General features: G+C 40.9%; 1 protein-coding gene across 1 annotated transcript in view; it reads right to left on the bottom strand.

The window, feature by feature from the left end:
- The window catches only part of LOC100731299 (stereocilin), a 49,813-nt gene extending 25,984 nt beyond the window's left edge, over positions 1 to 23,829 (bottom strand). The window contains exons 1-4 of the mRNA XM_023565888.2: positions 23,792 to 23,829; positions 20,671 to 21,485; positions 20,569 to 20,593; positions 18,159 to 18,288 (exon numbers count right to left, since the gene is read on the bottom strand). Coding sequence (XP_023421656.1) covers positions 18,159 to 18,288; positions 20,569 to 20,593; positions 20,671 to 21,485; positions 23,792 to 23,829 — 1,008 coding nt within the window. The remainder of the gene's footprint in view (positions 1 to 18,158; positions 18,289 to 20,568; positions 20,594 to 20,670; positions 21,486 to 23,791) is intronic.
- Between the last annotated feature and the right edge of the window lie 519 nt (positions 23,830 to 24,348).

Genomic DNA, 24,348 nt, shown 5'->3' with positions numbered 1-24,348 from the left:
CCAGAGCGCGAGGCCATGAAGAAGCAAGCGAGAGCAGGAAACTGTAGTTTTTTCAGGCACAACAAGACAGCAAAATCATTCAGTCCTGGGAGTATGCAAGATAACAGCATGTAGCGCTGTCCCATGACTTTAGCTACCATGTGGTTATCCACATAGATATGCAGAGATAAGTAGAAATGTGCTGATTCTGACGTACTGTTGAAGATTAATATAACTGCATACATCACTTAGGAAGCAGCCGCACAATGGAAGTAATAGAGAATAAATAAAAGCACCCTTCAGAGTTCTGAGATGCTGTTTGCTGCGCTTTTCTTTCTAACAGGTTGTGATCAAATGCTGTATTAGAAGCAAACAGGGTTGGACAGGAGAACTTGGGCACACAGAATCAGAACTGAGGAATGAGAAATAAATAAGAAGCCCACAAAGGAGGAGGGCTTGGAAGTAGGATCAGGAATCATTAAAAAGGCAAAAAGACAGAATCTAAGGCCAGGGTGAAATAGTACAGTTTAGGCAACATGCAGAATGGCACATGATAGGTGTGGGTTCACCAGAGGAAAGGCAAAATATCTCTGATGCAGGACAAAGGTGATGAAAAAACATGATTCACGACACAGCTCCAATACATGTGGGTTACCTAAGATTATAGCTGGAATAGCTACCAGGGACTGACCAGGGTTCATGTTGACCCAGGTGCAGCTAATATGGGAACACCCGGCCAAGTGAGGATTTGCAGCACAAGGCCCACCCAGAACATGGCCTGGGATAGAAGTCATCACCTTCACATCAGTCACAGAGCAGGGCATCAGAGGTGTATGACCCCCAAAAAACTTTCAGACAACCTGAAGTTAGTATCACTACACCCCATTAGAGACCAGGTTCAGTAACATGGTAGAGTCTTTCCGTGTCCATAGGCAGCAAGCCTCAGTCTTGACTCCCTGAGCCCTGAAATCTTTACAGAGCAGGAGACTGTTTCTGTTGGTGGACGTCCAACCTGGCTTTCATAGTATAGTATACAGGGGTCAAAGGTAGGCAACATCAAACCCCCGAAGGGGCTGAATATGAATGAACTCAAGGTGCCATCCAGGTACTTGTCCCTGGATCCAGCATGTGGCATCTTCTGGGAGCTTTGGTTACCACAAGCAGTGCATGAAAAGAACTGGCTTCCAGTGTCAATTTTCATTTGAGGAGAGAAATGTTCACAAGGCCACCCTTGGATACCTGTACAAGCCAAGCACCAAACCTTCAGATGCAGTTCTGTGGTGGTCTGGAGTCTTAGAGACAAACAGAAAATAGGGCTGGGAGTGGGTGGAAAGTTCGGGGTGGAGGTGGTGGGCTAATGGAGGGGGCAGGAAAAGAATGGAGAAGGGTCAACAGGGGAAGAGCACAAAGGACCCTCAACAGGGGAACATTAGCAATTTACAGTTGTTTATTTTAAATAGAAAACAGAAAAAATCAAGAAGCAAACAAAAGACAACAAAAGCAAAATGATAACAACAATAACAACAAAAACAGTGGCAACATAGGATTTTTTTTTTAAATTTTTATTTAAGGAGAAAAGAAAAGAAAGGAAAAAAAACAGTGAAGGGGTACAAGTTATACAGATTTACAGAAGAAAAAAATGCGCAGTAGGAAATCACTAGTTAATGGATTACATATTGCCATCTTAGAAATAATTGTTTAAGTCACAAAATTAAAGCTTGTAGAGTGGACATTCCAACAATGATACTGCAAACAGTTCTGTTCAATGATCCAATAAAACTCTGTGATATCATTTTCTATCTTATACATTTAAATATACATGCAGTTATATAGTTTAGAGCACTTTCTTTTCCTCTCTTTTGTACAGTGACTATTACACATTTTGGGTTTCATTGCTCCCACGGTTCTTGTTGCTTTTTTGGAAGAGAGTAAAACCAAATGTGACATAACAGAACAGAATCGGTCAAGTCAAAAGGGTGGACATAATAGATAATATAAGAACATAATACAAGGTGATCAACAATGGTTACCATAATGCCTCCCGCTATTTCTAATAGAATTGCCTATATCATTAGTTGTAATACAATTGAACAAAACCGTAAAGAATAAAACCGACAAAACCAAAACATTGGAGATATTGTAGGTCTTCAAAAGTAGATAAAAGTCAACGAGAATGGGCGTTATAATGAATCTCATTATCTTCTCAGCTGATGCCTAAACTTTCGAACCTGATACTATCCAGCAAAACAGAATATAGGAACCTCAGTCAAAAACAAGATGGTGAGAGTAATACAGGGCTTCAAATCGAGATAATAGAAAGTCAAAGTGGGTTATTATATTATATCCTGCTATATTTTTCCCTTTAATTAAATGGATAAAAATAAAAAAGTAAATAATGGAGTGGAGATTGAGAAAAAGGAGGGCATAACAGCGAAACAGGGCAGATCAAAACATAACCATTTAAGCAGAATAGTGTTTCACCACCAGCTAATCCTGACCCAAAAATAGTTACCATATTGACTCCCTCCCTGAAGTCCTTGAGTACAACTTCATATACTGTAGCATTAAGTATATCAAAACAATGTAAATCCATTTAAGAGAATGACAGCATTATAGAGTATTTAGAATCGACTAACAGAAAATGAACAATGGTCTCTGTATAATCCTTGTCTTTAAAAGGTTTTTTCTTATACTATCGTACATAACAAAATCCAATAAGATACAACCTGTTTAGACCATTGGAGACAGAAGAACAAAAGCTAGATGAGACTTCAAAACAAGATGGTACTAAATCAGTATTACCTATTAAGATGTCATTTTCTCCAAAAAAAAGCTGTTCCTATCATCCAATCTTCTGTCTCATTTCTGTTGAGCTCTTTTTCTGTCAGTAGCTGTCAGTTTGTCTTCTTCATTTTGTTCTCTGCTCCATTCGTTGTGGCCTCCCCGCCCCTATTTCTGGGTTCTTTGTATTTTTCTTTTTTTAGAATATCCTGCAATACTTTCTGTAGGGTTGAATTGGTGGTTGCAAATTCCCCCAGTTCCTCTTTATCCTGGAAGCACCTCGTGTTTCCATCAATTTCCAGGGACAGTTGTGCAGGATATCTCAATCTTGGCTGTAGATTATTATCTTTCAAAGCTTGAATTATTTCTCCCCATGCTCTTCGTGATTTGATGGTTTGTGAAGAGAAATCTGCTGTAATTCTGATGGGTCTTCCCTTGTAAGTGATCTGTTTCTTGTCTCTTACAGCTTTTAATATTCTGTTCTTGTATTGAATTTCTGGAATTTTTATTATTATATGCCTGGGTGTTTCTCTGTTAGGGTTGTAGGTAGCTGGGGTCCTGTATACCTCATACATTTGAGTATCTTTACCTTTTGCTAAATTAGGAAAATTCTCCTGGATTATTTCTGGGAGTAGCTTTTGTAGTTCACTTGTTTGTGTCCCTACTTCTTCTTTTATGTTCTTAATCCTTAAGTTATGGCTCCTCTTATCATCTTCTTGTCTTTGTATTATTGCTGTGTGTTTCTTTGTTATTTTTAAGAAGTTTTTCATTTCATTCTCCCATGTTTCAAGTCTGCCCTCCAATTCAGATAGTCTGTCCTTAGTTTCTTTCAAGCTGTTATGCCAGTCTTGGGTAGACTTCTTAATTTCTTGATAGTCCCTTTGCACCTGCTTCACATACTCAATGCTTTCTCTGTTTTCTCCATCAAGCAATTCTCCCCTCTTTTTCTGTTCTTCCATTCCACCATCCGCTTTTTCCTGGGTGGTGCTTAGCATTTCTCTAACTATTCTGCATACTTCTAGCTTCAGGTCATTGATAACTTCATTCCTGAATTGGTCTATGAGGCTCTCTAAATGGCGCTTAATGTATAATGGTGCAGTGTCCACAATTGCCTGATTCTCAGGATTGGGGGTCGAGGAGCCTTTTTTGTTGCTTCCCTTCCCCATATTTTCTGTTCCTTATAAAATGTAATCTTACACAGGAGGCCCGGCTTCCCTGCCTGCCAGCCACAGCTTGATCAAATTGCGGTGGATAGTTGTTCCCGCTCACCGCTGCGCCCCAGGGAGTTGCGGAGGAGGCAGCCTATGCGGGAGTCGGTCGCTCCTCCGGGCCACCGTCAGGCTCTGGGATCTGGGTTAGGCCAGCCTAGGGGGTCCGCGAGCAGCGTCCCTCCGGCCAGGCACCTTTCACCAATCCCGTCCGAGAGGGAAACGTGCGGCTGCAGTTGCCACCGCGCCCTGCTCTTACAGGACTGCCTGCGCCCAGAAAAACCTCCGCTGGAGTCAAACTGCGGTAGGGAGTCAGTTCCTCGCTCACCTCGCCACCAGTCAGCCTTCCTCCCTGGCCGTCGCGTTTCGGACTCCGTTCGCAGATTCACGTTCCCAAGCCTCTGCGTGTCTCTCCTTGCCGAGCCCCTATGGAGGTAGCCGGGCGCCTGGCGGCGGGAAATCTAAACTGCGGTTTCCGATGGCGTGGGGACTCCGTTCGGGGACTCCCGTTCCCAGAGCTCAGTGGTCGCGTCTCTCCTTGCTGAGCCGCTGTGGAGGTAGCCGGCCGCCGGGCGGCGGCGGGAAATCCAAACCGCGGTTTCTAATGGCGCGGAGTCGAGCCTCCACACCGAGATTTTTCTGTTCCTATTTTAGCGCCAGGACTGTATTCCAAGTTGGATTCTCTCAGCCCAGTTCGTTCCTGAGTCAGCAGAGCATATCTCTACTGGTTCGTATCTCCTTAGTCCGCATCATTCCTGGCCTCTGAGCCGAGCCTTTAGAGAGCGTTCAGAAGTTGCTGTTGTCTGTCCGCCATGTTCTCCCGATCGCAACATAGGATTTCAAACCAAGATGATAGGAATTTAACAATGGTTGTCATATTGCATATTGTTATCCTCAAAGTAATTGCTCAGGCTACCAGATATAAGCATGCAAGATTGATCAAACAATAAAATTTACCTTTCAGCAGTTTTTTCTTTTTATTGTATCTATTGCAAGGTGAGTTCATGAGTTCAACTCCTGGTACAAAAAAAAAAATTACATTTTAAAAATAAGCCTCTTTCCTCCTTATAAAACCCACCACTTCAAAGGACAATCCAGTGCCAGTTAGACCATTGTGGAATCTGCAGTATTTTCATCACCCCACAAGGAAACCTTTGCAATCCATTCACACCACCAACCTCTCTGTATTTATGTATCTGCACCTTGCACACCTATGGACTCATACAACACATGATATTTTACATGTGGCTTCTTTTGCTCAGCAGACTGTTTTCAAGCTTCAAGCATGGAGAGGAGTGTGAGAGTCCTCCACAGCTTCTCATGACTGCGTTATATCAAGTCCTATGGGATAGGTCACATTTCTTTATCTACCCATCCAGTAAGTGGTAGACTTTGGGCTGATTTCCTATACTAAGTGACATTTCCTGGTAGCTCATCTTTGTCATGCAGCAGCACACTGGGTTATTCACCCCACTGACAGATAAGGAGATAGAGGATGTCAAGAACTTGCCCAGGTTAAGAGCTAACAATTTAAGAGCTGGGCCTTGTGCTTTAATTTTCAGACTTCCAAAGTCATAGATTCATGTGACAGAAAAATCACTAAGACACTAAATGGTACTCAGTGGTACTGTATGCTTCACACTCCCCAACTTTCCTTCCTGCTCTTCTGGATTCATCTCCATTGGCTACTTGGCCCATTCTTCCATAGAAATTACGAACTTATACCCCAACATGTACCTTCACAATTTGCTGAATACTCTGTCCCACTCATTTGGAATGTCATTTCCCTTGTGGGTATGTTAAATACCTACATGTATTTGAAGTAGTTTTTCAGAATTCTCCAGGCCTTTGAAGCTTTCATAATTGACCCTTCTGTGGAATCATTTTCATCAATTTCTAAAGCTGTCCAGATACATGTAGGTATCACTGAAAATTGATCACCCAGAAAAAAAGATTCAACCTGTAGATTTTCTCACCCAAAGCCAACCCCACACACTTTCCACTTATTACGAACCATATTGTGATTCTGTTTATCACAGTCACAACAGAAGTTAGTGAGAAGAGCACTGAATGACCAGAAGGTCAAAAGCAAAGGCAGTGCACATCAACTTTGGCTGGTTGCAGATGCCCCTTCCTTACGATGGGGCACACAGAATCACTCATCTTAAGGACTTTTTAATACGTTCTTCTTGAATTTCCTGCAGAAATCTTTTAGGCAAGGTTAGTTTGTGATGCTTCAAAAAGAATGACCATCAACAGGAAAATATCTAATCTGTCTTCCAAGGTTTACGTTCTTGAAAATATGAGGGGGTACTGGTGGAGAAAAATACATTTAGATTTTCTTCTCCAGGGTAGAAAATTAACTGTGTTTTCGGACTATGTTGTTACCTGAAAAATACTGAATTATCTTTTGGGTGAACACTCAGTGAGGTCAGAAGAATCTCCACAGAAAATCAGAAAACTTCATGAGTATCTTTTGTCCTGCATTCTCACCTCTCCTATCATTGACCAGCAGTGGTTTTCTTCCTTTAGAAATGTACTTCTCTCCGTTTTGTTCAGCCTAGACTCTGCCAGCTGTTTTCTTGCTGGGGTGGAGGCCACAGTAACTGTCACACTGGGTTAATTAACCTAAGAAGACACAAGTATCCTTATTGCTTATCGTGTGTGGAAGAGCCAGGTGACCTCATATCCATTTTGACCAAGCAGCCACAGGCAGCAAATTATAGGCATCAGAAATGCCTTGAAGGTGCACAAGAGGGAGTATTTGTAGTCTACTCTCTAATCTACCTCTGTGGTGATTGTGCTCAAGGGCAGGATAGTTGTGAGGGGAGCAATGCACTCATGGGAAGGGAAAGGGAGACAATGGAAAGAGGATGAAAAAAGAAAGCAACGTGTTCTATACATTTGTCAAGTCCACATTAGAATACATCATATATTGTAAGCTTGTCTTAATAAGTGAATAATGAATGAATGAAAGAGGGGGTGGCTTGGACAACTGACAGGAAAATAATCTATGAATATGCAAATTTAAAAATCAAGGCTTGCCCAAGAAAGAAGCCCCACAGTAAGGTGTGGGAGGAAGAAAACAGAAGGAGACACACGTCTACCTGGTGTGGCCCAGGTCAGTTCAAGGAACAGGAACTAAGAAAGCAGACCCTAGAGAGCATCATTCCCCGTAAGCTGTGCTCAGTGGACTCCATCCTCTTCTCCAACCAGGTTACACCAAGAAGTCCTTTTCTTTGGTCCTTGAGAGCTGCAGTAAGTTCACATTTTAACCACATGAAGCATAGTGACTTGAGAAAATCTGTTATTGCTCTAGAGAGAGGCCTTTTTCTCTTCCATAAGGATTTGAATGCATAACACATGTAAGTACATGGTGATAGGCAGAATATTGGCAGTTATCTTGTGAAATATCATATATGCAACATAAAAAGTTTACTACAGGCAATTGAAAGACATTCTGAAGCATTTTCCACAATAAGAACATGCAGAAGCAGTATCTGTTTCAGGGGGCATCACCACCCTAGATCTAAACATTTTTGGTACTGTTTTTGAGGCTCCTTCAGTCTCTCCACCTCATCCCATCTTCTGGTTGAAAATATGAGCTCTCTATTGGCTGCTTTGGATCTTTCAACTGCCTGTTTTGTGACATCATCCAACTATCAAACTTAGCACCACCTGGAAGAATCTCAGAGGATCTGAAGGGAAGCCTCGCTTGTCACCTGTGAATAGCGATCAGTGCTTTACCTAACAGACACATACTCACTTTAGATTTAGCTATCCAGATATCCTCCAAGATCCCATGTTCATTCTTTGAGTCTGAAATCACTGTTACTCTTTCTCTGATCATGTCAACTAATGGAAAGATAAATTCAAACATTTTTGGCATCGCACACTCTTTTCCCTCCCAAAGCAATTTCCTAGTGGACTTTGGAATACTTTGGAAGACTAGAGGAAGATCTTGAACTGGATGGAAATCTGAATACCTACTTTCACTCATAGCTTGAATCTTTAGTAGAGATATGACCTTGGATAGATGGTTTACTCTCCATGAAACATTTCCCTATCTGCTCCCTGAGGTTGACCGATTGCCCGTGCTCTGTTTCCTTTCTCTTCTAACTCCAACTGTTAAGGGGCCACGAGAACAGAGAATCTAATTGGAGACATGTTACGTGTGTGTCTTTTCACGAGAAAAATAAAACCTAGGTGGAGGTAGAAAACGGTAACTCTGTCAATATGCTTCATCACTGACAGCCTCCCTGTGTTAGTACATCCACTTCTACTGTGGTGCCCTTCAAAGTGAACTATTCACATGGTACAGAGATTTCTGTCTGAACTGGGTGAAAATACAAACAAGGGAACAATAAGGCCAGTTTCTGAGCTGTACCCAGGCAGATACTTGAGGAGGACAGTTAGGAGGGTTTCTATGAAGCCCAGACCAAAAGAGACTGCTTGGAGCAGTGAGAGATGGAGGAGAAGACAATATACAAAATGAGGAGAGAAGACAATAAATCAAAAGAGATGCAGAACACAGAGTCATTTTGCAGTAAAGAAAGCCATGGTCTGAGATGGTATCTTGAAACATTTAAAATAATCAGAGAAAGAACCCATCGTGAAGTCTCAGATGAAGGCATAAATGCTGCTTTTAAATGTTAAGAAGGAGGCTAAGGCTTGCAGGGGTTTCCCTTAGAGAAAGCACCTTATCAGAAGTGTCACACTGTGGTGGGTGGTTGGTTTTTACTTCTCCCTTAACACAGATGCCACTTGATAGTTTATGAATATGAACATCTTAGAAGTACAGAATGCTTTCCACATGATTCACTACAAAGTTGACAACCAAAGGGCCTGGGAAACAATTTTCAACTTTCTCTTTCAGACTGCTTTTAAAACTAAATAAAATGTTTAGAACGGTGTGTCTCACCTCTCGTGCATCGGAACCACTGCCTATGAGAGCTCAGCAAGTTTCAAGTGAAAACTGTTTGTCACCTTCATGACACTTTTCTTCCAGTGCATATTTGATAGCAGCATCTTTATTCACATATACATTCATAAACAGTTTTGACACCTGAGAGTCATACCTGCCCACATACAAAAAGAAAACACCCAGCTCCACATCTCTCAATCTATGTGTACCTAAAACGATCTGTAAATTGCCATGAAGTTTCCTACATTTTAAAGAATTTGAGCACCTGTAGTTACATAGGAGACAGGATAACCGCAAGTGGAAGACTAGCCTATAAAATTACTGAGACCCTACCTAAACATTAGAAAAAAGAAGAAAAGAAAAGAAAATAAAAGAACTGGGTATGTAGATTAGTGATACAATACTAGTGGCTCTAATAACCAATACAGCAAAAATAAACAAATACAAAATCAAAAAGAAAAACAAAATACTACATGTAGCAGCAAAAAAGTAACATATATGAACATTAACCCCAAACCAACCAACCACCAATAACAGCAACAACAAATCCACAATATTATTTTCATTGTATTCTAGCAGCGATGGACTAAGATTAGGAGTGACATATATTCTTGATTGCTGAAGATGATTATTTTAGGTTGTGAGCAAAATGAAAACTTTCACGATCCTGTTCAGTGTTTTTTCCTCTGCTTATTATGTGGCAATACCAAGTGCAATATCAGTTTTAATGGATGAAAATCTATTCCTTGGTGGGTGAATTCAAGATGAAAGTGAATGAATACAACAATGGAATTCCTTTATGGTTGTTCTGCACTTCTTGCTTCGCAGGTTGGTTTTTCCTTCTTTCTTTTAGGTTTGCTTCTTTATTTCTCTTGGAGAGAGGGTCTCAAAATTGCCCAATCTGACTTCTTAATTCTGATTGGAAGCGATCCTCCTGCCTCAGTCTGCTAAGTGTTAGAAATACAGACATATACTAACATTCCCACTTTCAATAATAGGTCTTATTGCAAAACATAAATTAAGGCTACAAACGTATTCACATTCGTTGCTGTTTCAGGCTTGTACTGTGTGTACTTTTCACTGAAATTGTTTCTTTTCCTACATGCACTACATACCAGATTCAGAATCACTGTTCAGTATGGCCTGTATTCACTGTGTGAGTAAATCATGTTCACTTTCTTTGTGTTACCCATATAACAGCACCGTTTTCATAAATTTATTACTTTTATGCTTGCTAAAGACACTATGAACTATGTAAATGAGCTGTTTTAATACTTTATCTCAATTTTTGTTAATGTTCATACTTTTTTTATTCAGTGAATGCTACACGTTACTTTACCCTTCCTACATTTCTAGCACCTCTTCTGTCTCCATCTATGCAAATCATATATAATATACTCCTTTCACTTATGGGTGAACTGTCATTGTGCATATTTTGATGACCACTTTACAGATCAGTCAGAAAATGTAGACAGTGTTTTGCTACCTAAAAGCACCTCTTGTAAAATTTATCCTCAGGTTGTCATGGTGACTTAAAATGAGAAAACAGGCTAGAAGAAGGGAGAGAATGACACTTGCAAGTGATGCCTTGCAGAAAGCAAGGGTTGTGCACAAGCAAAATGAGTCACAGAAGATGACAATGAATGACACTCTCCTCCAGCAAGTGTGCAACAAAAATGCCTAAAGGAAAAGTTCCTTTCTTACTGGTTTCTGGTTTGTGCTCAACAAAATCCTGAAAAGGGAGTCAGGTTATGTTACTCAGTACTGATCCTAAACCACAGGAGAATTTTTTTTTTTTTTTTGTCTTTTTCCTTTTTATCGGTACCGGGGATCAAACTCATGACTGCCTGCTTGCAAGGCAGGCACTTATGCCGCTGAGCTAAACCTCCAGCCCCAACCACAGGAGAATTTAAATAGTCACTGAGACCTCACTGATCTCAGTTTCCTCACTCACATACTGGTGAGGTAATAAATTCTCTAAGGACTTCCAAAGTCTTAAAAGCTTCAAATAAATGACTCATGTCATGGATTGGTACAATGGAGGCTCAAGGGAACCACAGAGTTGGGAGCAATCTGCTTCAGGTGCAGCAAGCACCTATGAATGGACCTCTTAGGTTTTTGGTGACACAGATAGAGATCAGTAGCTCATAAAATGAGTTTCAAATGTTTTCAGCTCTTAAAGGCCACCTAAAAAATGTCAGATTGCTGGAATTTCCCTGTATATTAGTATCAGACTTCCTGATTGTAAGGATCTTAGGTTAGATAACACTGTTGCTCAACTATAGTGAGAATTTGTCAGTCTCACCCTGTTTTCACCTTCTTCTCCTTGCAAAAAATGTCCAAATCCAATCATGCCTTGGAACTTCCAGTCCTCATTTCTATGGTGAGCAAGGATCCTTCACTGTACTCTGCACATTTCCAGCACCACTTCTATGTCCATCTACACAGATCATATGTAACGTGTCCTTTTCATCATGAGTGAACTGTCACTGTGCTTATTTTGATGATCACTTTATTCAATGCGTAACTTTCAGGTCAGGAAATTTAGAGAATATTTTTCTTTTCAAAGACACTTCTTGAGAAACTAACATTTAGGTAGTCAAGTTGACTTTTGATCAAAAGCTAAGTTTGAAGAAGAGGAAAAATGATCTTTCAAATTTACCAGTTGCCTTGGGTTATAAGTGACCCCTGGGGCATTTCACACTTTTAGAGCCCTTGTAGATCAGTCTCTACTATCAACTCCTACAGAATTCTCTTCCCTCATCCATTTCTGTGGTTCAGTTGAAAGATACATCAAACTTTTGGTGGTAAGGACAGTTTCGTTACTTTGTTTTCACCGAGACTCATGATCTTGTGTCTTAGATCATGTCCAAATCATGTGCCTTGATATCTGTCTTGTTCATATGTTAGAAGGAAGATTCCTGTTTCTCATAGTCCATATTGAGAAGCCATCTTATACCAGCAAGGAGAGGATCACTGGATTAACCTCATGGCAGGAAGCTACAATTTAGAAATGCTCCTTGAGGGTGTGCATGCCTAGGTGGTTGCACGCCTCTGTGTGTGTGTGTGTGTGTGTGTGTGTGTGTGTGTGTGTGTGTGTAGGATAGAGGATGTGCTGTCATTGGGATGGAGACTAAAACTTTTTCTTTTCATGGTAGGTAATGTTTATCACTGTACCCAAAACATGTCTTGTCAAAAAAAAAAAAAAAACACTTTCACTTTTCTTTTGACTTACAAAAATCCTATGATGTAAAAGGAAAGTCATAAAACAAAGACATCGGATGGCAAGTAGGAATAACAATTATTTCTTAGCCCATTAACCATGGTTCTGTCCACGTCCTTAAGAAAAGTTGATAGAAAGGCCTTGCTGACTGTTGGCAGACTGATGAGGCATATGGTAATATGAAGGGGAGAAACTCACACTTAGCAGAGACTGACTTTTTCCATGATTCCTTTGCCGTAAAGGAAACTTTTCTACAGGTGGAGACATCCCTGGGATGGTAAGTCTTGAATCAGGCACCATCAATATGTGCCTCAACCTCCAGAATTCCCCAAATCCTGTAGTAGCAGAAGTATGCGCTTGCTAGTGAAGATCATACTAGCTGAGCTTAAGGACATGTCCAGGAGAGCTCCAGTTCAGAATTCCACTCAGCCCTTGGCACTGACCCCCACTGGGGAACAACCAGAGAATAAGAACTGGGGTGAGATCAGAAGCAAGGTTTCAAACTCCTGGATGTACACTAAATCTTCACAACCAGCCTAGATCTGCCTCTAATACCCTTAGCAGTCCCTGACCCTCTCAAGCTGATGGCCTCCATTGAATCTCTGAGTCCAGAGAAGACTGATTCTGAAGATGTCCTGTCAGGAAAGTGCCACTGGAGCCTGCAGGACCAAGGAACTGTTGACAAGGGAATAGAGTCCAGCCTGGGGCAGGCAGATGTTTCTATACTGATAGAGAATATTCACATTCCCCATGTATTCCATTCCTCCAACAATTAGGAGCAGTTCAACCATTCTACAGCCATTGAAACCTAAGACACTAAAGTCATCAAGGTGAATCAGGTGCAGGAGAACTCAGACATCCATTCCCCTACACCCTGATCTTCCTTTTCTAAACATACTCCTCTCCATTTAGCCTGGCCATGGACTACACCTGGCCAACTAAGAATGTGAGAGGCCACAGTTTCTGTGCTAGTTGACTATGTCCTGGGGAGGAGTCTAGAATAACTGTCACTGTGGATTCACTCACTGAAGCAGGCACAAAGTGTTCTCAATGCTTATCCTGTGTGAAAGAGCATGGCAGGTCATCTGTGTTGAAAAAGCACACAGAGGCAGCCAATCAGGGGCCTAAGAATTGTAACTAAGATGCACAGGAGGGGACAACTGCTGTCAGTTCTCCTTTCCACTTTTCTAGTGATTTTTGCCCATCGAAAAGGAACTGGTTGTGAGAACATCAATACTCTATTGAAAAGGGTATCAAGAAATAAAGGGATGGGCAAGGAAGGGAAGGGAAAAAAGAGGATAAGAGAAATTTAGACATGTTATATACATGTACCAAATCTACACAAGAATGTAAATATTATATATCTCAAATGTAGTAATAAATGTTAGGTAGATAGGAAGATGCATATTAGATAGATGTGAATGAATGAATGAATGAATGAATGGAGACTCCAGTTTTGGACAGCTGAAAGGCAGTAACACCTCTACATATGCAAATGCAAGGTCAAGCCTTGTCCAAGCCTTGTCCAATGTTCTGCAGTGAAGGTGCTGGAAGGAGAATAAAACAGAGATGCAAATCCACCTGCCCATCCAATCAAAAGATAAGGAACTGGAAAAATCCTTCTCTACAAATAATACCCAAGAGACTTCAGCCTCTTCTTCAAGTTACTCAAAGAGCTCTCAGGTCCCTCCCTTTGGCCTTTGAAAGCCACAGTGAGTTCACTAATCCCATGGACATGATGGTTTCAGAAAAATTGTCATTGCCGTTCCTAGAAGTCTACTTCCATTCTCCACAAGGATATAGACTCTTTCTATGATACTTAGTTGTAGGTAGAATATTAGCCTTTATTGTGTGAAATATAAAGTATGTAATTTGAATGAATTTATTTTATAGTTAATTTAAAAGACATCCTGAGATTCTTTCAATGCAAGCCTGGGATTAAATGAGGAATTCATATCTGGCTCATAGGATGTGGTTACCCATAGCTCACGTAGCCTTTTAGGTACTGTCTTAAGTCTCTTGCAGCTTCTCCACCCAGCTCCACCCTGCAGTTGGGGATCTCATGGCCCTCAGAGTGCCCTTGAACCTTTTATTTGCCTGATTTATGATGTCATCCAACTCAACACATGTTACTACCTGGTAGCACATTGGGTTTCTGTCAAGTTGTCTGCAAGGCAGTTGGTCTGTCACCAGTGCACTTCACACTAGACACTTTTTCTCTGTGGCTTCAGCCACCCAAACATTCTCCAATACCCTCTCCTCATATTTCGTGAGTCTGCAACCACTGTGGCCCCTTTGCTGACTATTCGAATAAGAAAAGGTAATTGCAAAAGTCTTTGGCAGTATGTGTTTGCTCCCCTCCCAAAGAAATTTCCAAGTGCAGACCACACACCCAGGGACACTACAGGAAGGTCTTGAACTAGAAATCCAAAGACCTGTGTTTACTTGTGGCTTGAATTTTAGTAGGAATGTGACATTGATAGATGACTGACACAAAAGTGTCTCTTCATCTGTTCCCTGAGGTTGACCAACTGCCTGTGCTCTGTTCTCTCTATTTTATGTGAATGAGTCTTAAGGCCCTTGCAAAGAGAGAATGAAATCAGGGATGCATTGGGTGTGTTTATTTCAAGAGAGAATGAGTAAAGCACCAGGTGGGGTAGAAAACTGCACTTCTATTCCAAGATACCTAGTTCATTGCTAACAGTTTCCCCCCACCCTTATTTTCATTCCATTGTGGTGTTGTTCAAAATGGACTCTTCACACGTTATGGAAATTTCTGTCTGAGGTCAGAGGCAAAAAGAGGCGGATGGAACAGCCAGGCAGATACTAGAGGAGGAGGACATTTGGGAGGACACCCATGAAGCAGAGGTCAACAGGAGCTGCTTAGGTTGGGGGGAAGGAGGAGAAAAATATGAAAAAGTAGGGAGGAGAAAAAATATCAGAAAGGAGAGAGATGGGAGCACACACTGTTTTCTAGAAAGGACAGTGATATTTTGGGATGGAATCTTGAAGATCACTGAAGGGTCCACATGACCTCTGAAAGTGCTGTCTGCTCAGACAAGGGCAAAATGAGGCTGGCTTGGCAAATGTTTCTTCTAAAGGTGTAAGGAGGAAACTAAGGCCAGCACGGGATTTCCCTTGGAGAAAGCGCCTTATCAGAAATGTCAGCTTCTGTCAGGTTTGTGTCTACTGCATCTTTCAGCACAGATGCCACTTGATAGTTCTTACATGTGAACATTTTCAAAATATGTTTCAGATGTGATTCTTTCTGTACACGTGTTCAAAAAGCCATCATCCAGAGAGCATGGGAACAATCTTCAGCATTCTATTTTTGGCTGATTTTTAAAATAAATAGATTTTTAAAAAATACTGTGTCTCAGCCCTTGGGCATCAGAAGAACCACTTTCTTTGCATGATTAAGTTTCAGGTAAAACCTTGTTGGCATCTTTGTGATACTTTTCTTCCTAAAATAGAGTGCATATTTGATATCAACATCTTCATGAACATACATATTCATGAAATATTTTGACACCTGAGACTGAAAAGAAACACAAATATCACAGCTCATGAAGGATTATTTTAAAAAAAGAAAACAATTTGATTCACGAAAAGAAGTGCTTGGCAAAGTTTTGCTTCTGTTCACAAATTCCTGATAGGGTGATGAACACGACCTCAGTCACCTTCTTTGCACACAAAAAAATGCCGCCACCTTCCCCAGACCAGAAACAAATTAAGTTCGTGAACTGAGGTACAACTGTACTTGCCCACATATGAAAAGAAAACTTCAAGTCCCATATCTCTCATTCTACATGTATCTATAGCAAATTTATGGGCTCCTATGAGGTTCCTACACTTAAAAGAATTGTTTCAGGGCCTTTAGTCCCAGATACTTTGGGGTTTGAGATAGGAGGATCACATACTGCAGCCTAGCCTGGGCCAATTAATGAGACCTCACTGTTCAACAACCCTTAGGATGTGGGTGCATTTGTTTGATCTTTTGTCTTTTTTAATTTTTCACTTTTATTTTGAGGAGAATAAAATCAAGCAAAATAAAACTGAATAAAGCAAGTCAAAATGAAACAATAAACATGATATAGGACTTCAAAACAAGATAAAAGGAAATAAATAAAGACTACCTCTTGTTATCTTCAAAATAACTGCTCATACCATCAAACATAACAAAATCAAACAAAGCAGAACAGAATAAAACCAATCAAAACACAACAAAACAATGAAAGCAATACAGGACTTCAAAACAAGATAACAGGAAATCAACAACAGCTACCATAATGTATTTTGTTATCTTTGAAATAGCTGCCCATGTCATCAAATGTAAAAAATATTAAACAAAACAAAGCAGAATAAAACAAAACTAAACAGAACAATGAAAACAATACAGGGTTTCAAAACATAATAATAGATTAACAATGACCACTACCTTCCCTTTTTAGAATTTCCTCCCCTTTCACTTTCACATTATCTGTTGTGCACTTTGGATACCACTAACTCCTTTAGTTTTTAATAATAGGGAGACAACACCATGTTTACCCATGTGACCCTGAACCATTTCACCCATGAGCACTATCTCGAGTTGTATCCATTTACCTACAAGAGCCTTGAGGTTATTTTTCTTCATAGCTAAGTAGCTTTCCATTATATAAAAATGTCTTATCTTTCTTATCCATTCTGCAGCTGATGGGCAAGGTATCCCTCCCTTTTTATGGTTCCTGTCACATTGTTTTCTCTCCGTTGAGTTTCCATTTATGAATTTTCTTTTGTGTTAGATGTGTTTCTTGTACAAAGCATATGGATAAATCCTGTCTCTTGATCCAGTTTGCTTGTGTTTCTCTTTACTGGTGAATTGAGGCCATCTACATTAATGGTTATGGCCAACATATACCGGCTTGTGTCTGTCATGCTATTTTCCTGTCTTCAGCTATCTACTTTTCCCCTCCATTCAATTTTCTGCCCCACTCGGTGATCTTCCTCTATTGCTGTTCCTGGAACCATGCTAATTTTTATCTCTCTCTAAAAAGTCCTTCAGAACTCTTTCTAGGGTTGGTTTTGTGATCATGATTCGTTCAGTTGTTCTTTGTCGTGAAAGTATCTTGTTTCTCTATTAATTTTGAAAGATAGTTTTCAGGGTACATCAATCTGGGTTAGAAGTCGTTTTCTTTCAGGACTTGAAATGCTTTACTCTAAGCTCTTCTTGACTTGATGGCTTGTCATGAGAAGCCTGTCATGATTCTGATGGGTTTTCCTTTATAGGTGATCTTTTTCTTTTCTCTAACAGCTTTTAGTATTCTGTGCTTGTGCTGAATTTCTGAGATCTTGATTATTATATGTCTGGGTATAGATTTATTTTGGTTATAGCTATCTGGAGTCCTATATGCCTCACTTATCTGAATGTCACATTCTTTTCCCATGCTTGGGTAGTTTTATGCTATTACATCTGTAAATAGACTTTTTGTCATTTGTGTGGACCCCTGCTTTTTCACTGACACTTGTTATTCTTAAATTATTTTTCTTTGCATCATCTTGCAGCCATTGAATTGTTATTTCCTAGTTCCTTGTTATTTTTAATAGATCTTTCCTTTCACAATAGTTAATTGCACATCTGTCTTCAAGGTCAAGCAGTTTTGCCAGCTTTTGATGGAGTTTTTAATTTCCTGGATATCTCGTTGAATCTGTTTCATGCATTCTAAATCTTTTTTATATTGTTCATTCGAGGTGTCCCTCATTTTCCCATGCTCATCTATATTTTTATCTACGTCTTTTTAAGAAACACTTAGAAATTCTTTTGTTTTTCATTTCTTCTTTTACCTGAGATAGCATTTCTTTTATAGCCTCATGAAATTGTTTCTTTACTTCATTTGCCACCACTTCAAAAACTTCAGGTCGGCTCCCAATCTCTTCTGCATTTATATCTCCTGGACTTGCTCTGCATGGGTTGGAGGCAAGAGATCACCTTTTGCTTTTTCATCTTGATATTTTCTTGGGTTTTTCCAGGCAAGTGGGTAGTGGGATCCCAGAAAATTCTCACATTGGCTGCAATTTCTCTGAAGCATGACTGATTCTCCTGGCCAGCGATGGCTATGGGTATCTGATGGCGGCCATTGGGTATGTGTGCTGGTGTGGGGCTGGCTGCTGCTTCTCCCAGTCCACACTGGATACTAGTAAGGGGAAGCATCCCCAATGATGGTCCACCTCCTGGACCTGGTGGTTACTGACAGGAAGCATCCCTGAGGTGGCTGGAATGTGCACAGGGATAGAGATGGCCATTACTTCCTGGACCTGAGCTGGTTCTGATCTTTTGTCTTGAGGCCTGGCCTACAGCAGGAGATGTCTGTCTCCCCCACAGTTATAAGGTATCTGGTCTGCTGCCGTGGTTCCTGAGAGGACCTAGCCCTGTCTGACTGCCTATAATATCTCTATCTAACTCAGTCGCCTGCAACAATCCCCACACTGAAGAACTAATCCAAACTGCCATGAGGGAGTAATAGATGATGACTGATCTGGCTGCTGAAGGAAATAATAATAGTTGATTAGCAGTCAGGGATACTCTACAGAGCCCTTGATAGCCTTTAAAAGCCCTTGATAGGCACTGGTCATTTTTATCTTGGGTAGGCATGCAGCTTTAGGTCTGGAGGAGACAAAAGCAAAGAAACAATTAAGTATGCATGGGCCAAATAATAAGATCAGCAGCTAATTATGAATACAGTTAACAAAAATTTTTGCCACAAGGAGCTAGTAATAGATTCTCATAATGAGGATAAGAATAAGGTTCAGGGAATTTTAGAGTCTGACATGTCACTGATTTGTCATCTAATGTCTCAAACAGCTATTGAGATATTAGCAGAAGTACCACGTTTAAAAACATGACACGCAGTTTTTAAAGTTGTACAAGTACTCTGATGTGTTGCTGTTAGAATATCTAATGCCATCCTATTTTGGGCGAGAGCCTGTCTCATTAATTTTACTTTTTAATTTAAGAGAGAGAGACCAGCTGTTTGCCCACCTTGTGAGTTCTCATTTTTCTCTACCTTAGACCCACCTCATCTTATGATTTTGCTCTATTAAAGTCCCTATAAAAGACAGTCTTTGACAACCCACTTGGGACACCTTCTGTCTCTCTCTTAGAGAGCATCTTTATTTCTCTCAATAAATATATTCTGCTCTTAACCTCTGTTGTTCCTAAAATTCATTCTTCAATGAGAAACTCATACTGAACATCTAGTAGGGTGGGACTTTCTTTCTCCTATATCATTTTGTCTGAGAAACAGCTGGCAAAACATTTTTCCCAATCAGTAGATTGTTTCTTCATTCTGTTGATGATTTTATTTGCTGTGCAAAAGCTTTCTAGTAAGAAGAAATCCCAGTTGTTGATTCTTTGTAATATTTTTCTTAAATGACCATCAACTAATGAATGGATAAAGAAGATGTGTTTTTATACAATGGAGCACTACTCAGTAAAAGAAGAATAAACTTGAGACATTTTTAGGTAAATGGATGAACCTTGAGACCATACTCTTAAGTGATATAAATCAAACACACATGTAAGTATCAATTGCTTCTCTGGTGTGAGAAAGTAAAAGTGTAAGTAAGGGCCAAAATGTATACTAAAGATTATGAAATAGGGAAAAAAAACCCCACTTAATTGGGAAGGAGAATTAGGGAAGAGAAAGAGGGAAAGAAAGGCAGGGGAAAGAAAAATAAATGAGAAAAAAGGAAATGGAAAGAAAACTTTCAAAACTAAGGAGGAGAAGGAAGATCAAACAGAGGATAAGGGAATATGTAGAAAAAAAGAGGATTTCCAATACATCATGTATGTGTAAAAAGCCCCTATGATGAAGGTGATGATACAATGTACATTTAAAATGTACCAATAAACAATTAATTAAAAAATCAAAAGACTCCTTAAAATCACTGCCAAGGAGCAGCCCCAGTTGGAGTCCTGGCTGCCCCAGTCTGTCCTCCTGGCCTCCTCATTTCTCTCTCTTTTGTCCTAGCTGGTTTTAGATCATTTAAACACAACCCTTGTTTGGCCTCATATCAGGAAATCTGCCGGGCAATTGTATATGTCTGTGCTCCGACGCTGTTGTGCTGAGTTAGTGAGAGGGTAGAGGAACCCAGTCTTGCTGGGGTCTTTTTTTCCCCACACTCCATCTTTTATTGACTAACATTAATTAAGCACTATGTGGCAGGCACCATTCTAAAGAGTTTACTCATAGAGCAACAACTCATTTAATCCCTTGCAACTCTACAGTAGTTACTATTACCGTCCTTATTTCACATACAGGAAAGGGGGACACAGAATATGAAGCATGTCTAAGGGCATGAGTCACACCCAAAGCCCCCAAGCCAAGCTCCTCTCATCAGTTCTCTCCTCAGCCTTCACTCCCAGCTCCAGACTTCCCAGGCCCACTCTCTCAGAACTGCTCTCGGCTGCTTACCATAAGAGCAGCTGCTGCAGGTTTCCTAGGAGGGAAAAGGCAAGGAAGAGGCTATCACCCTTCTTGCCCTGCCACCTCCCAGCCCCAGCCCAAGTCATTCACCTCCATGGCACTGCCCATTGGCATCAGGCTCTGGCTGGCCCATGATGGAAAAGACCTCATCTTGCAGGGAGTGTGTGACGCGGAGCAGCCCCTCCTGGAAGGCAGTGTAGAGGGGGGCCCCCACTGTGCGCAGCAGACCCCCCCAAAGAGCATCCTCAGAGCCCAGCTCCCCAGGCGGGGTAAGCAAGCCCAACAGACCCTGCAAAAGGTGAGGAACTGGCTCCCTCCCTTCGAAATCTGTGGCATTGGTGGGATCCATACTGGGCTGCACCTGCACCAGGGCCTGCCAGCGGGTGCCCTCTAACAGCAGCAGCACAGAAGGCAACCAGTCAGCAGCTAGCACGCAGTCAGAAGGCCCATCACGGGTGCATGGGGGCCTCGCAGGGGCGGGGGGTCCCCCAGGAACTAAGGCTCCCAGCAGCACCTCCACAAGTCCTCCCAGAACACCTGCCTGGTGTACCAGGAAGTCCCGGGGAGTCTGCTCCTGTCCCAGCAGTGCCAGCACATCCCCCAGTAACCCTAGCATTGGCTCCCAGTCCGGACTACCTCTTAGTGTCACTAAGAAATCATGGAGACGCAGGGCAGGGGGCTGGAGAGGTGGGGGCTCTCCCACTGGCCCCTCCCCCATCCTCCCAGGCTCAAAAGGAGAAGAAATGTCGGCCAGAAATGAGGAGATCTGTAAGCAGCTAAAAGAACCCTGGGAAACTTGGTCCATAGGGGAGAGGAATGACTTCAGGAGGGAAAGATCAGGGTCCAGGGACTGAGGCTCAGTAGGGGCCAGAGTCACAACCTTGAAAAAAGAAACGGAAGAGGATCTCAGAAAATGAAAAGACCATGAATTGGAAGAATAAATATTGTGAAAATGGCCATTCTCCCAAAACTGTTACACAGATTCAGTGCAATTCCAATAAAAATACCATCAACATACCTCATAGATCTAGAGAAATCACTCCTAAAATTCATCTGGAACCAGCAGAGACCTAGAATAACAAAGACAGTTCTAAGCAGCAAAGGCAAGGCAAGAGGCCTCACAATCCCTGACTTGAAGTTATGCTACAAAGCTACTGTAATAAAGTCAACATGGTACTGGAATAAAAACAGATCTGAAGATCAGTGGAATAGATTAGAAGATACAACCACAACTACAAACACATTCAACCACCTTATCTTTGATAAAGGGGCCAAACACATTCACTGGAAGAACGACAGTCTTTTTAATAAATGGTGCTGGAAAAACTGTCTCTCCATACACCAAAAACTAAAACTGGACCAGTGCCTATCACCATGTACTAAACTAAAATCTAAATGGATCAAAGATCTGAATATTAAAACAGAAACACTAAATCTTTTGGAAGACATATTGGATATAAATCTTGAAGACATAGGGGTAGATAGAGAATTCATGAACAGGAATCAAACCGCACGGGAAATACTTCCCAGAATCAATAACTGAGATCACATCTTATTAAAAAGTTTCTTCATGTCAAAAGAAATCTCTAGCATAGTGAAAAGAAAGCTCACAAACTGGGAAAAAATCTTAGTGCACTGTCCCTCAGACAAAGGACTTCTGTCTAAAACATATAAAGAATTTTAAAAAATCAAATTCAAAGATCCAATCCAAAAATGGGCATCCTAGATGAATATACAGTTCTCAGAGGAAGAAATACAAATGGCAAATAAATACATGAAAAAATGTTCATCATTATTACTCATTAAATAAATGCAAATTAAAACAACACTGAGATTCCATCTCACTCCTGAAAGAATGTCCAGGATCAAGAAAACCACCAACAACAAATGCTGGAGAGGCTGTGGGGAAAAAGGAACTCTCCTGCACTGCTGGTGGGAGTGTAGACTGGTACAACCACTGTGGAGGTCAGTCTGAAGATTCCTCAGAAATCTGGAATTGGAAGTCCCATTCACCCAGCTATACTGCTTCTAGGCATATTCCCAGAAGAACTGAAAACATCATACCACAATGATATATGTGCACTCATGTTTATAGCAGCACAATTTGCAATAGCCAGATCTTGGAAACAACCTAAGTGTCCATCAACTGAGGAATGCGTAAAAAAGATGTGGTATTTTTATACAATGGAGTACTACTCATCTATAAAGAATGATCACATTGAGATATTTATAAATAAATGGACCCAACTTGAGACCATACTCTTAAGTGAAATAAATTAAACTCATATGTATAAGTACCGTATAGTCTCCCTAGTGTAAGAAATGATAAGAGTACATTAACAGTTTATGGTAATCATGATTCCCCATTACACTGCTTTGAAGCCTTATAATGTTTGCATTCATTAGTTGGAATGGTTTTATCCTGGTTTGTTTGATTTTATTATGTGTGATGGTATGAACAGCTATTTTGAAGAAAACAAGACATTATAATAGCTAGTGCTGATTTGATGTCATCTTACTCTGAAGTCCTACCATGCTTTTGTTCTTCTGTTTCCATTGGTTCTATCATGTTGTATCTTATTGGACTTTATTATGTGTGATAGTATAAACAAATTTTCTATGGAAAATGAGATAATATAGTAGCCATTGTTCATTTTCTGTTATTTGGTTCTGAATGCCCTGTAATACATTCATTCTCTTGAATGGTTTTATATTATTTTGTTATATTTGATACTATTATATATGAAATTGTGCTCAACTATTTCAAAGAAAGAGACATTATGGTAGTTACTGTTGATCGGGCTGTCTTGCAGTGAAATACTGTGTTGCTTACCTTGTTCTGTTCTGATCTGCTTTGTTATGTCCTCTTTTGTCTTAATCTCTTTAAAATAAAAAATTTAAAAAATAAGAGAAACCCAGAGATCACTGAAGGGGAAGAACCTAAGCCAGGAGACAGGCTTGCTCCTGAGCGCACTTCCCTGCCTGTATCTAAAGGGGAGGGAGGGTGAGCCAAGCCCTTTTCTCTGGCCTGCAGTAAGTCATGGCCTGCTTTCTTAATCTGCACTGTCACCCATAGCATCAGTCTCTGCCCCTCTTCCTGTCCCTTTAGCCTTTATCTAACTGTTTAACCTACACATTCTTACCTCTCTTTTCCAGCAATCCTCCCCCTCAACCCCAGCCCTGCTCACTGTTCCTCTCACCGGTGCAGGACAGCAGCAGCAGCAGAAACGGCCAAAGGCTCAGAGCCATGTTTCCGGGGCAGCACTGGTACTGGAGGTGGATTCTAGCTATTCTCACCTCCTGTGGGACAGCAGGGTGAAGGCAGGGCACTGCAAGCAGCTTGAGGCTCCAAAATAATATTCATAACCATACAGCAAGTTTGTCACTTCAACCACTGAATACCTGATCCTTTGGCTCTGGAGAAGGTGTGCTGCAGTGAGAGGAATCATTGATAGAGAACTAAAGATGGGAACCAAACCACAGAGGTACTAAAACAGATGCCTTGAGGGAGGAGTCTGGGATGCAAAAAGAAGTAAATACGCATGCAGATGAACTAGAGGGCAAGGGTGTCATCCAGGGTGTTAACACTTGTTGGAGTGTGTTGACTTGGATTAAGAAACACCAAGAAGACTAATAGAACACAGGTGTGTGTGTGTGTGTGTGTGTGTGTGTGTGTGTGACTGATATATAGACCAGGTATGTATGGCACTAATCAGTGTGTTTATTGCCTAGATAGGATAAAATGTGCAAGAATGAAGTATCTACATT

This window comes from Cavia porcellus, unplaced genomic scaffold (genome assembly GCF_034190915.1).
Source record: "Cavia porcellus strain 051 isolate PalLab524CR breed Dunkin Hartley unplaced genomic scaffold, mCavPor4.1 scaffold_1, whole genome shotgun sequence".
Taxonomy (NCBI): Eukaryota; Metazoa; Chordata; class Mammalia; order Rodentia; family Caviidae; genus Cavia; species Cavia porcellus.
This window is presented reverse-complemented; position numbering and strand designations above follow the sequence as displayed.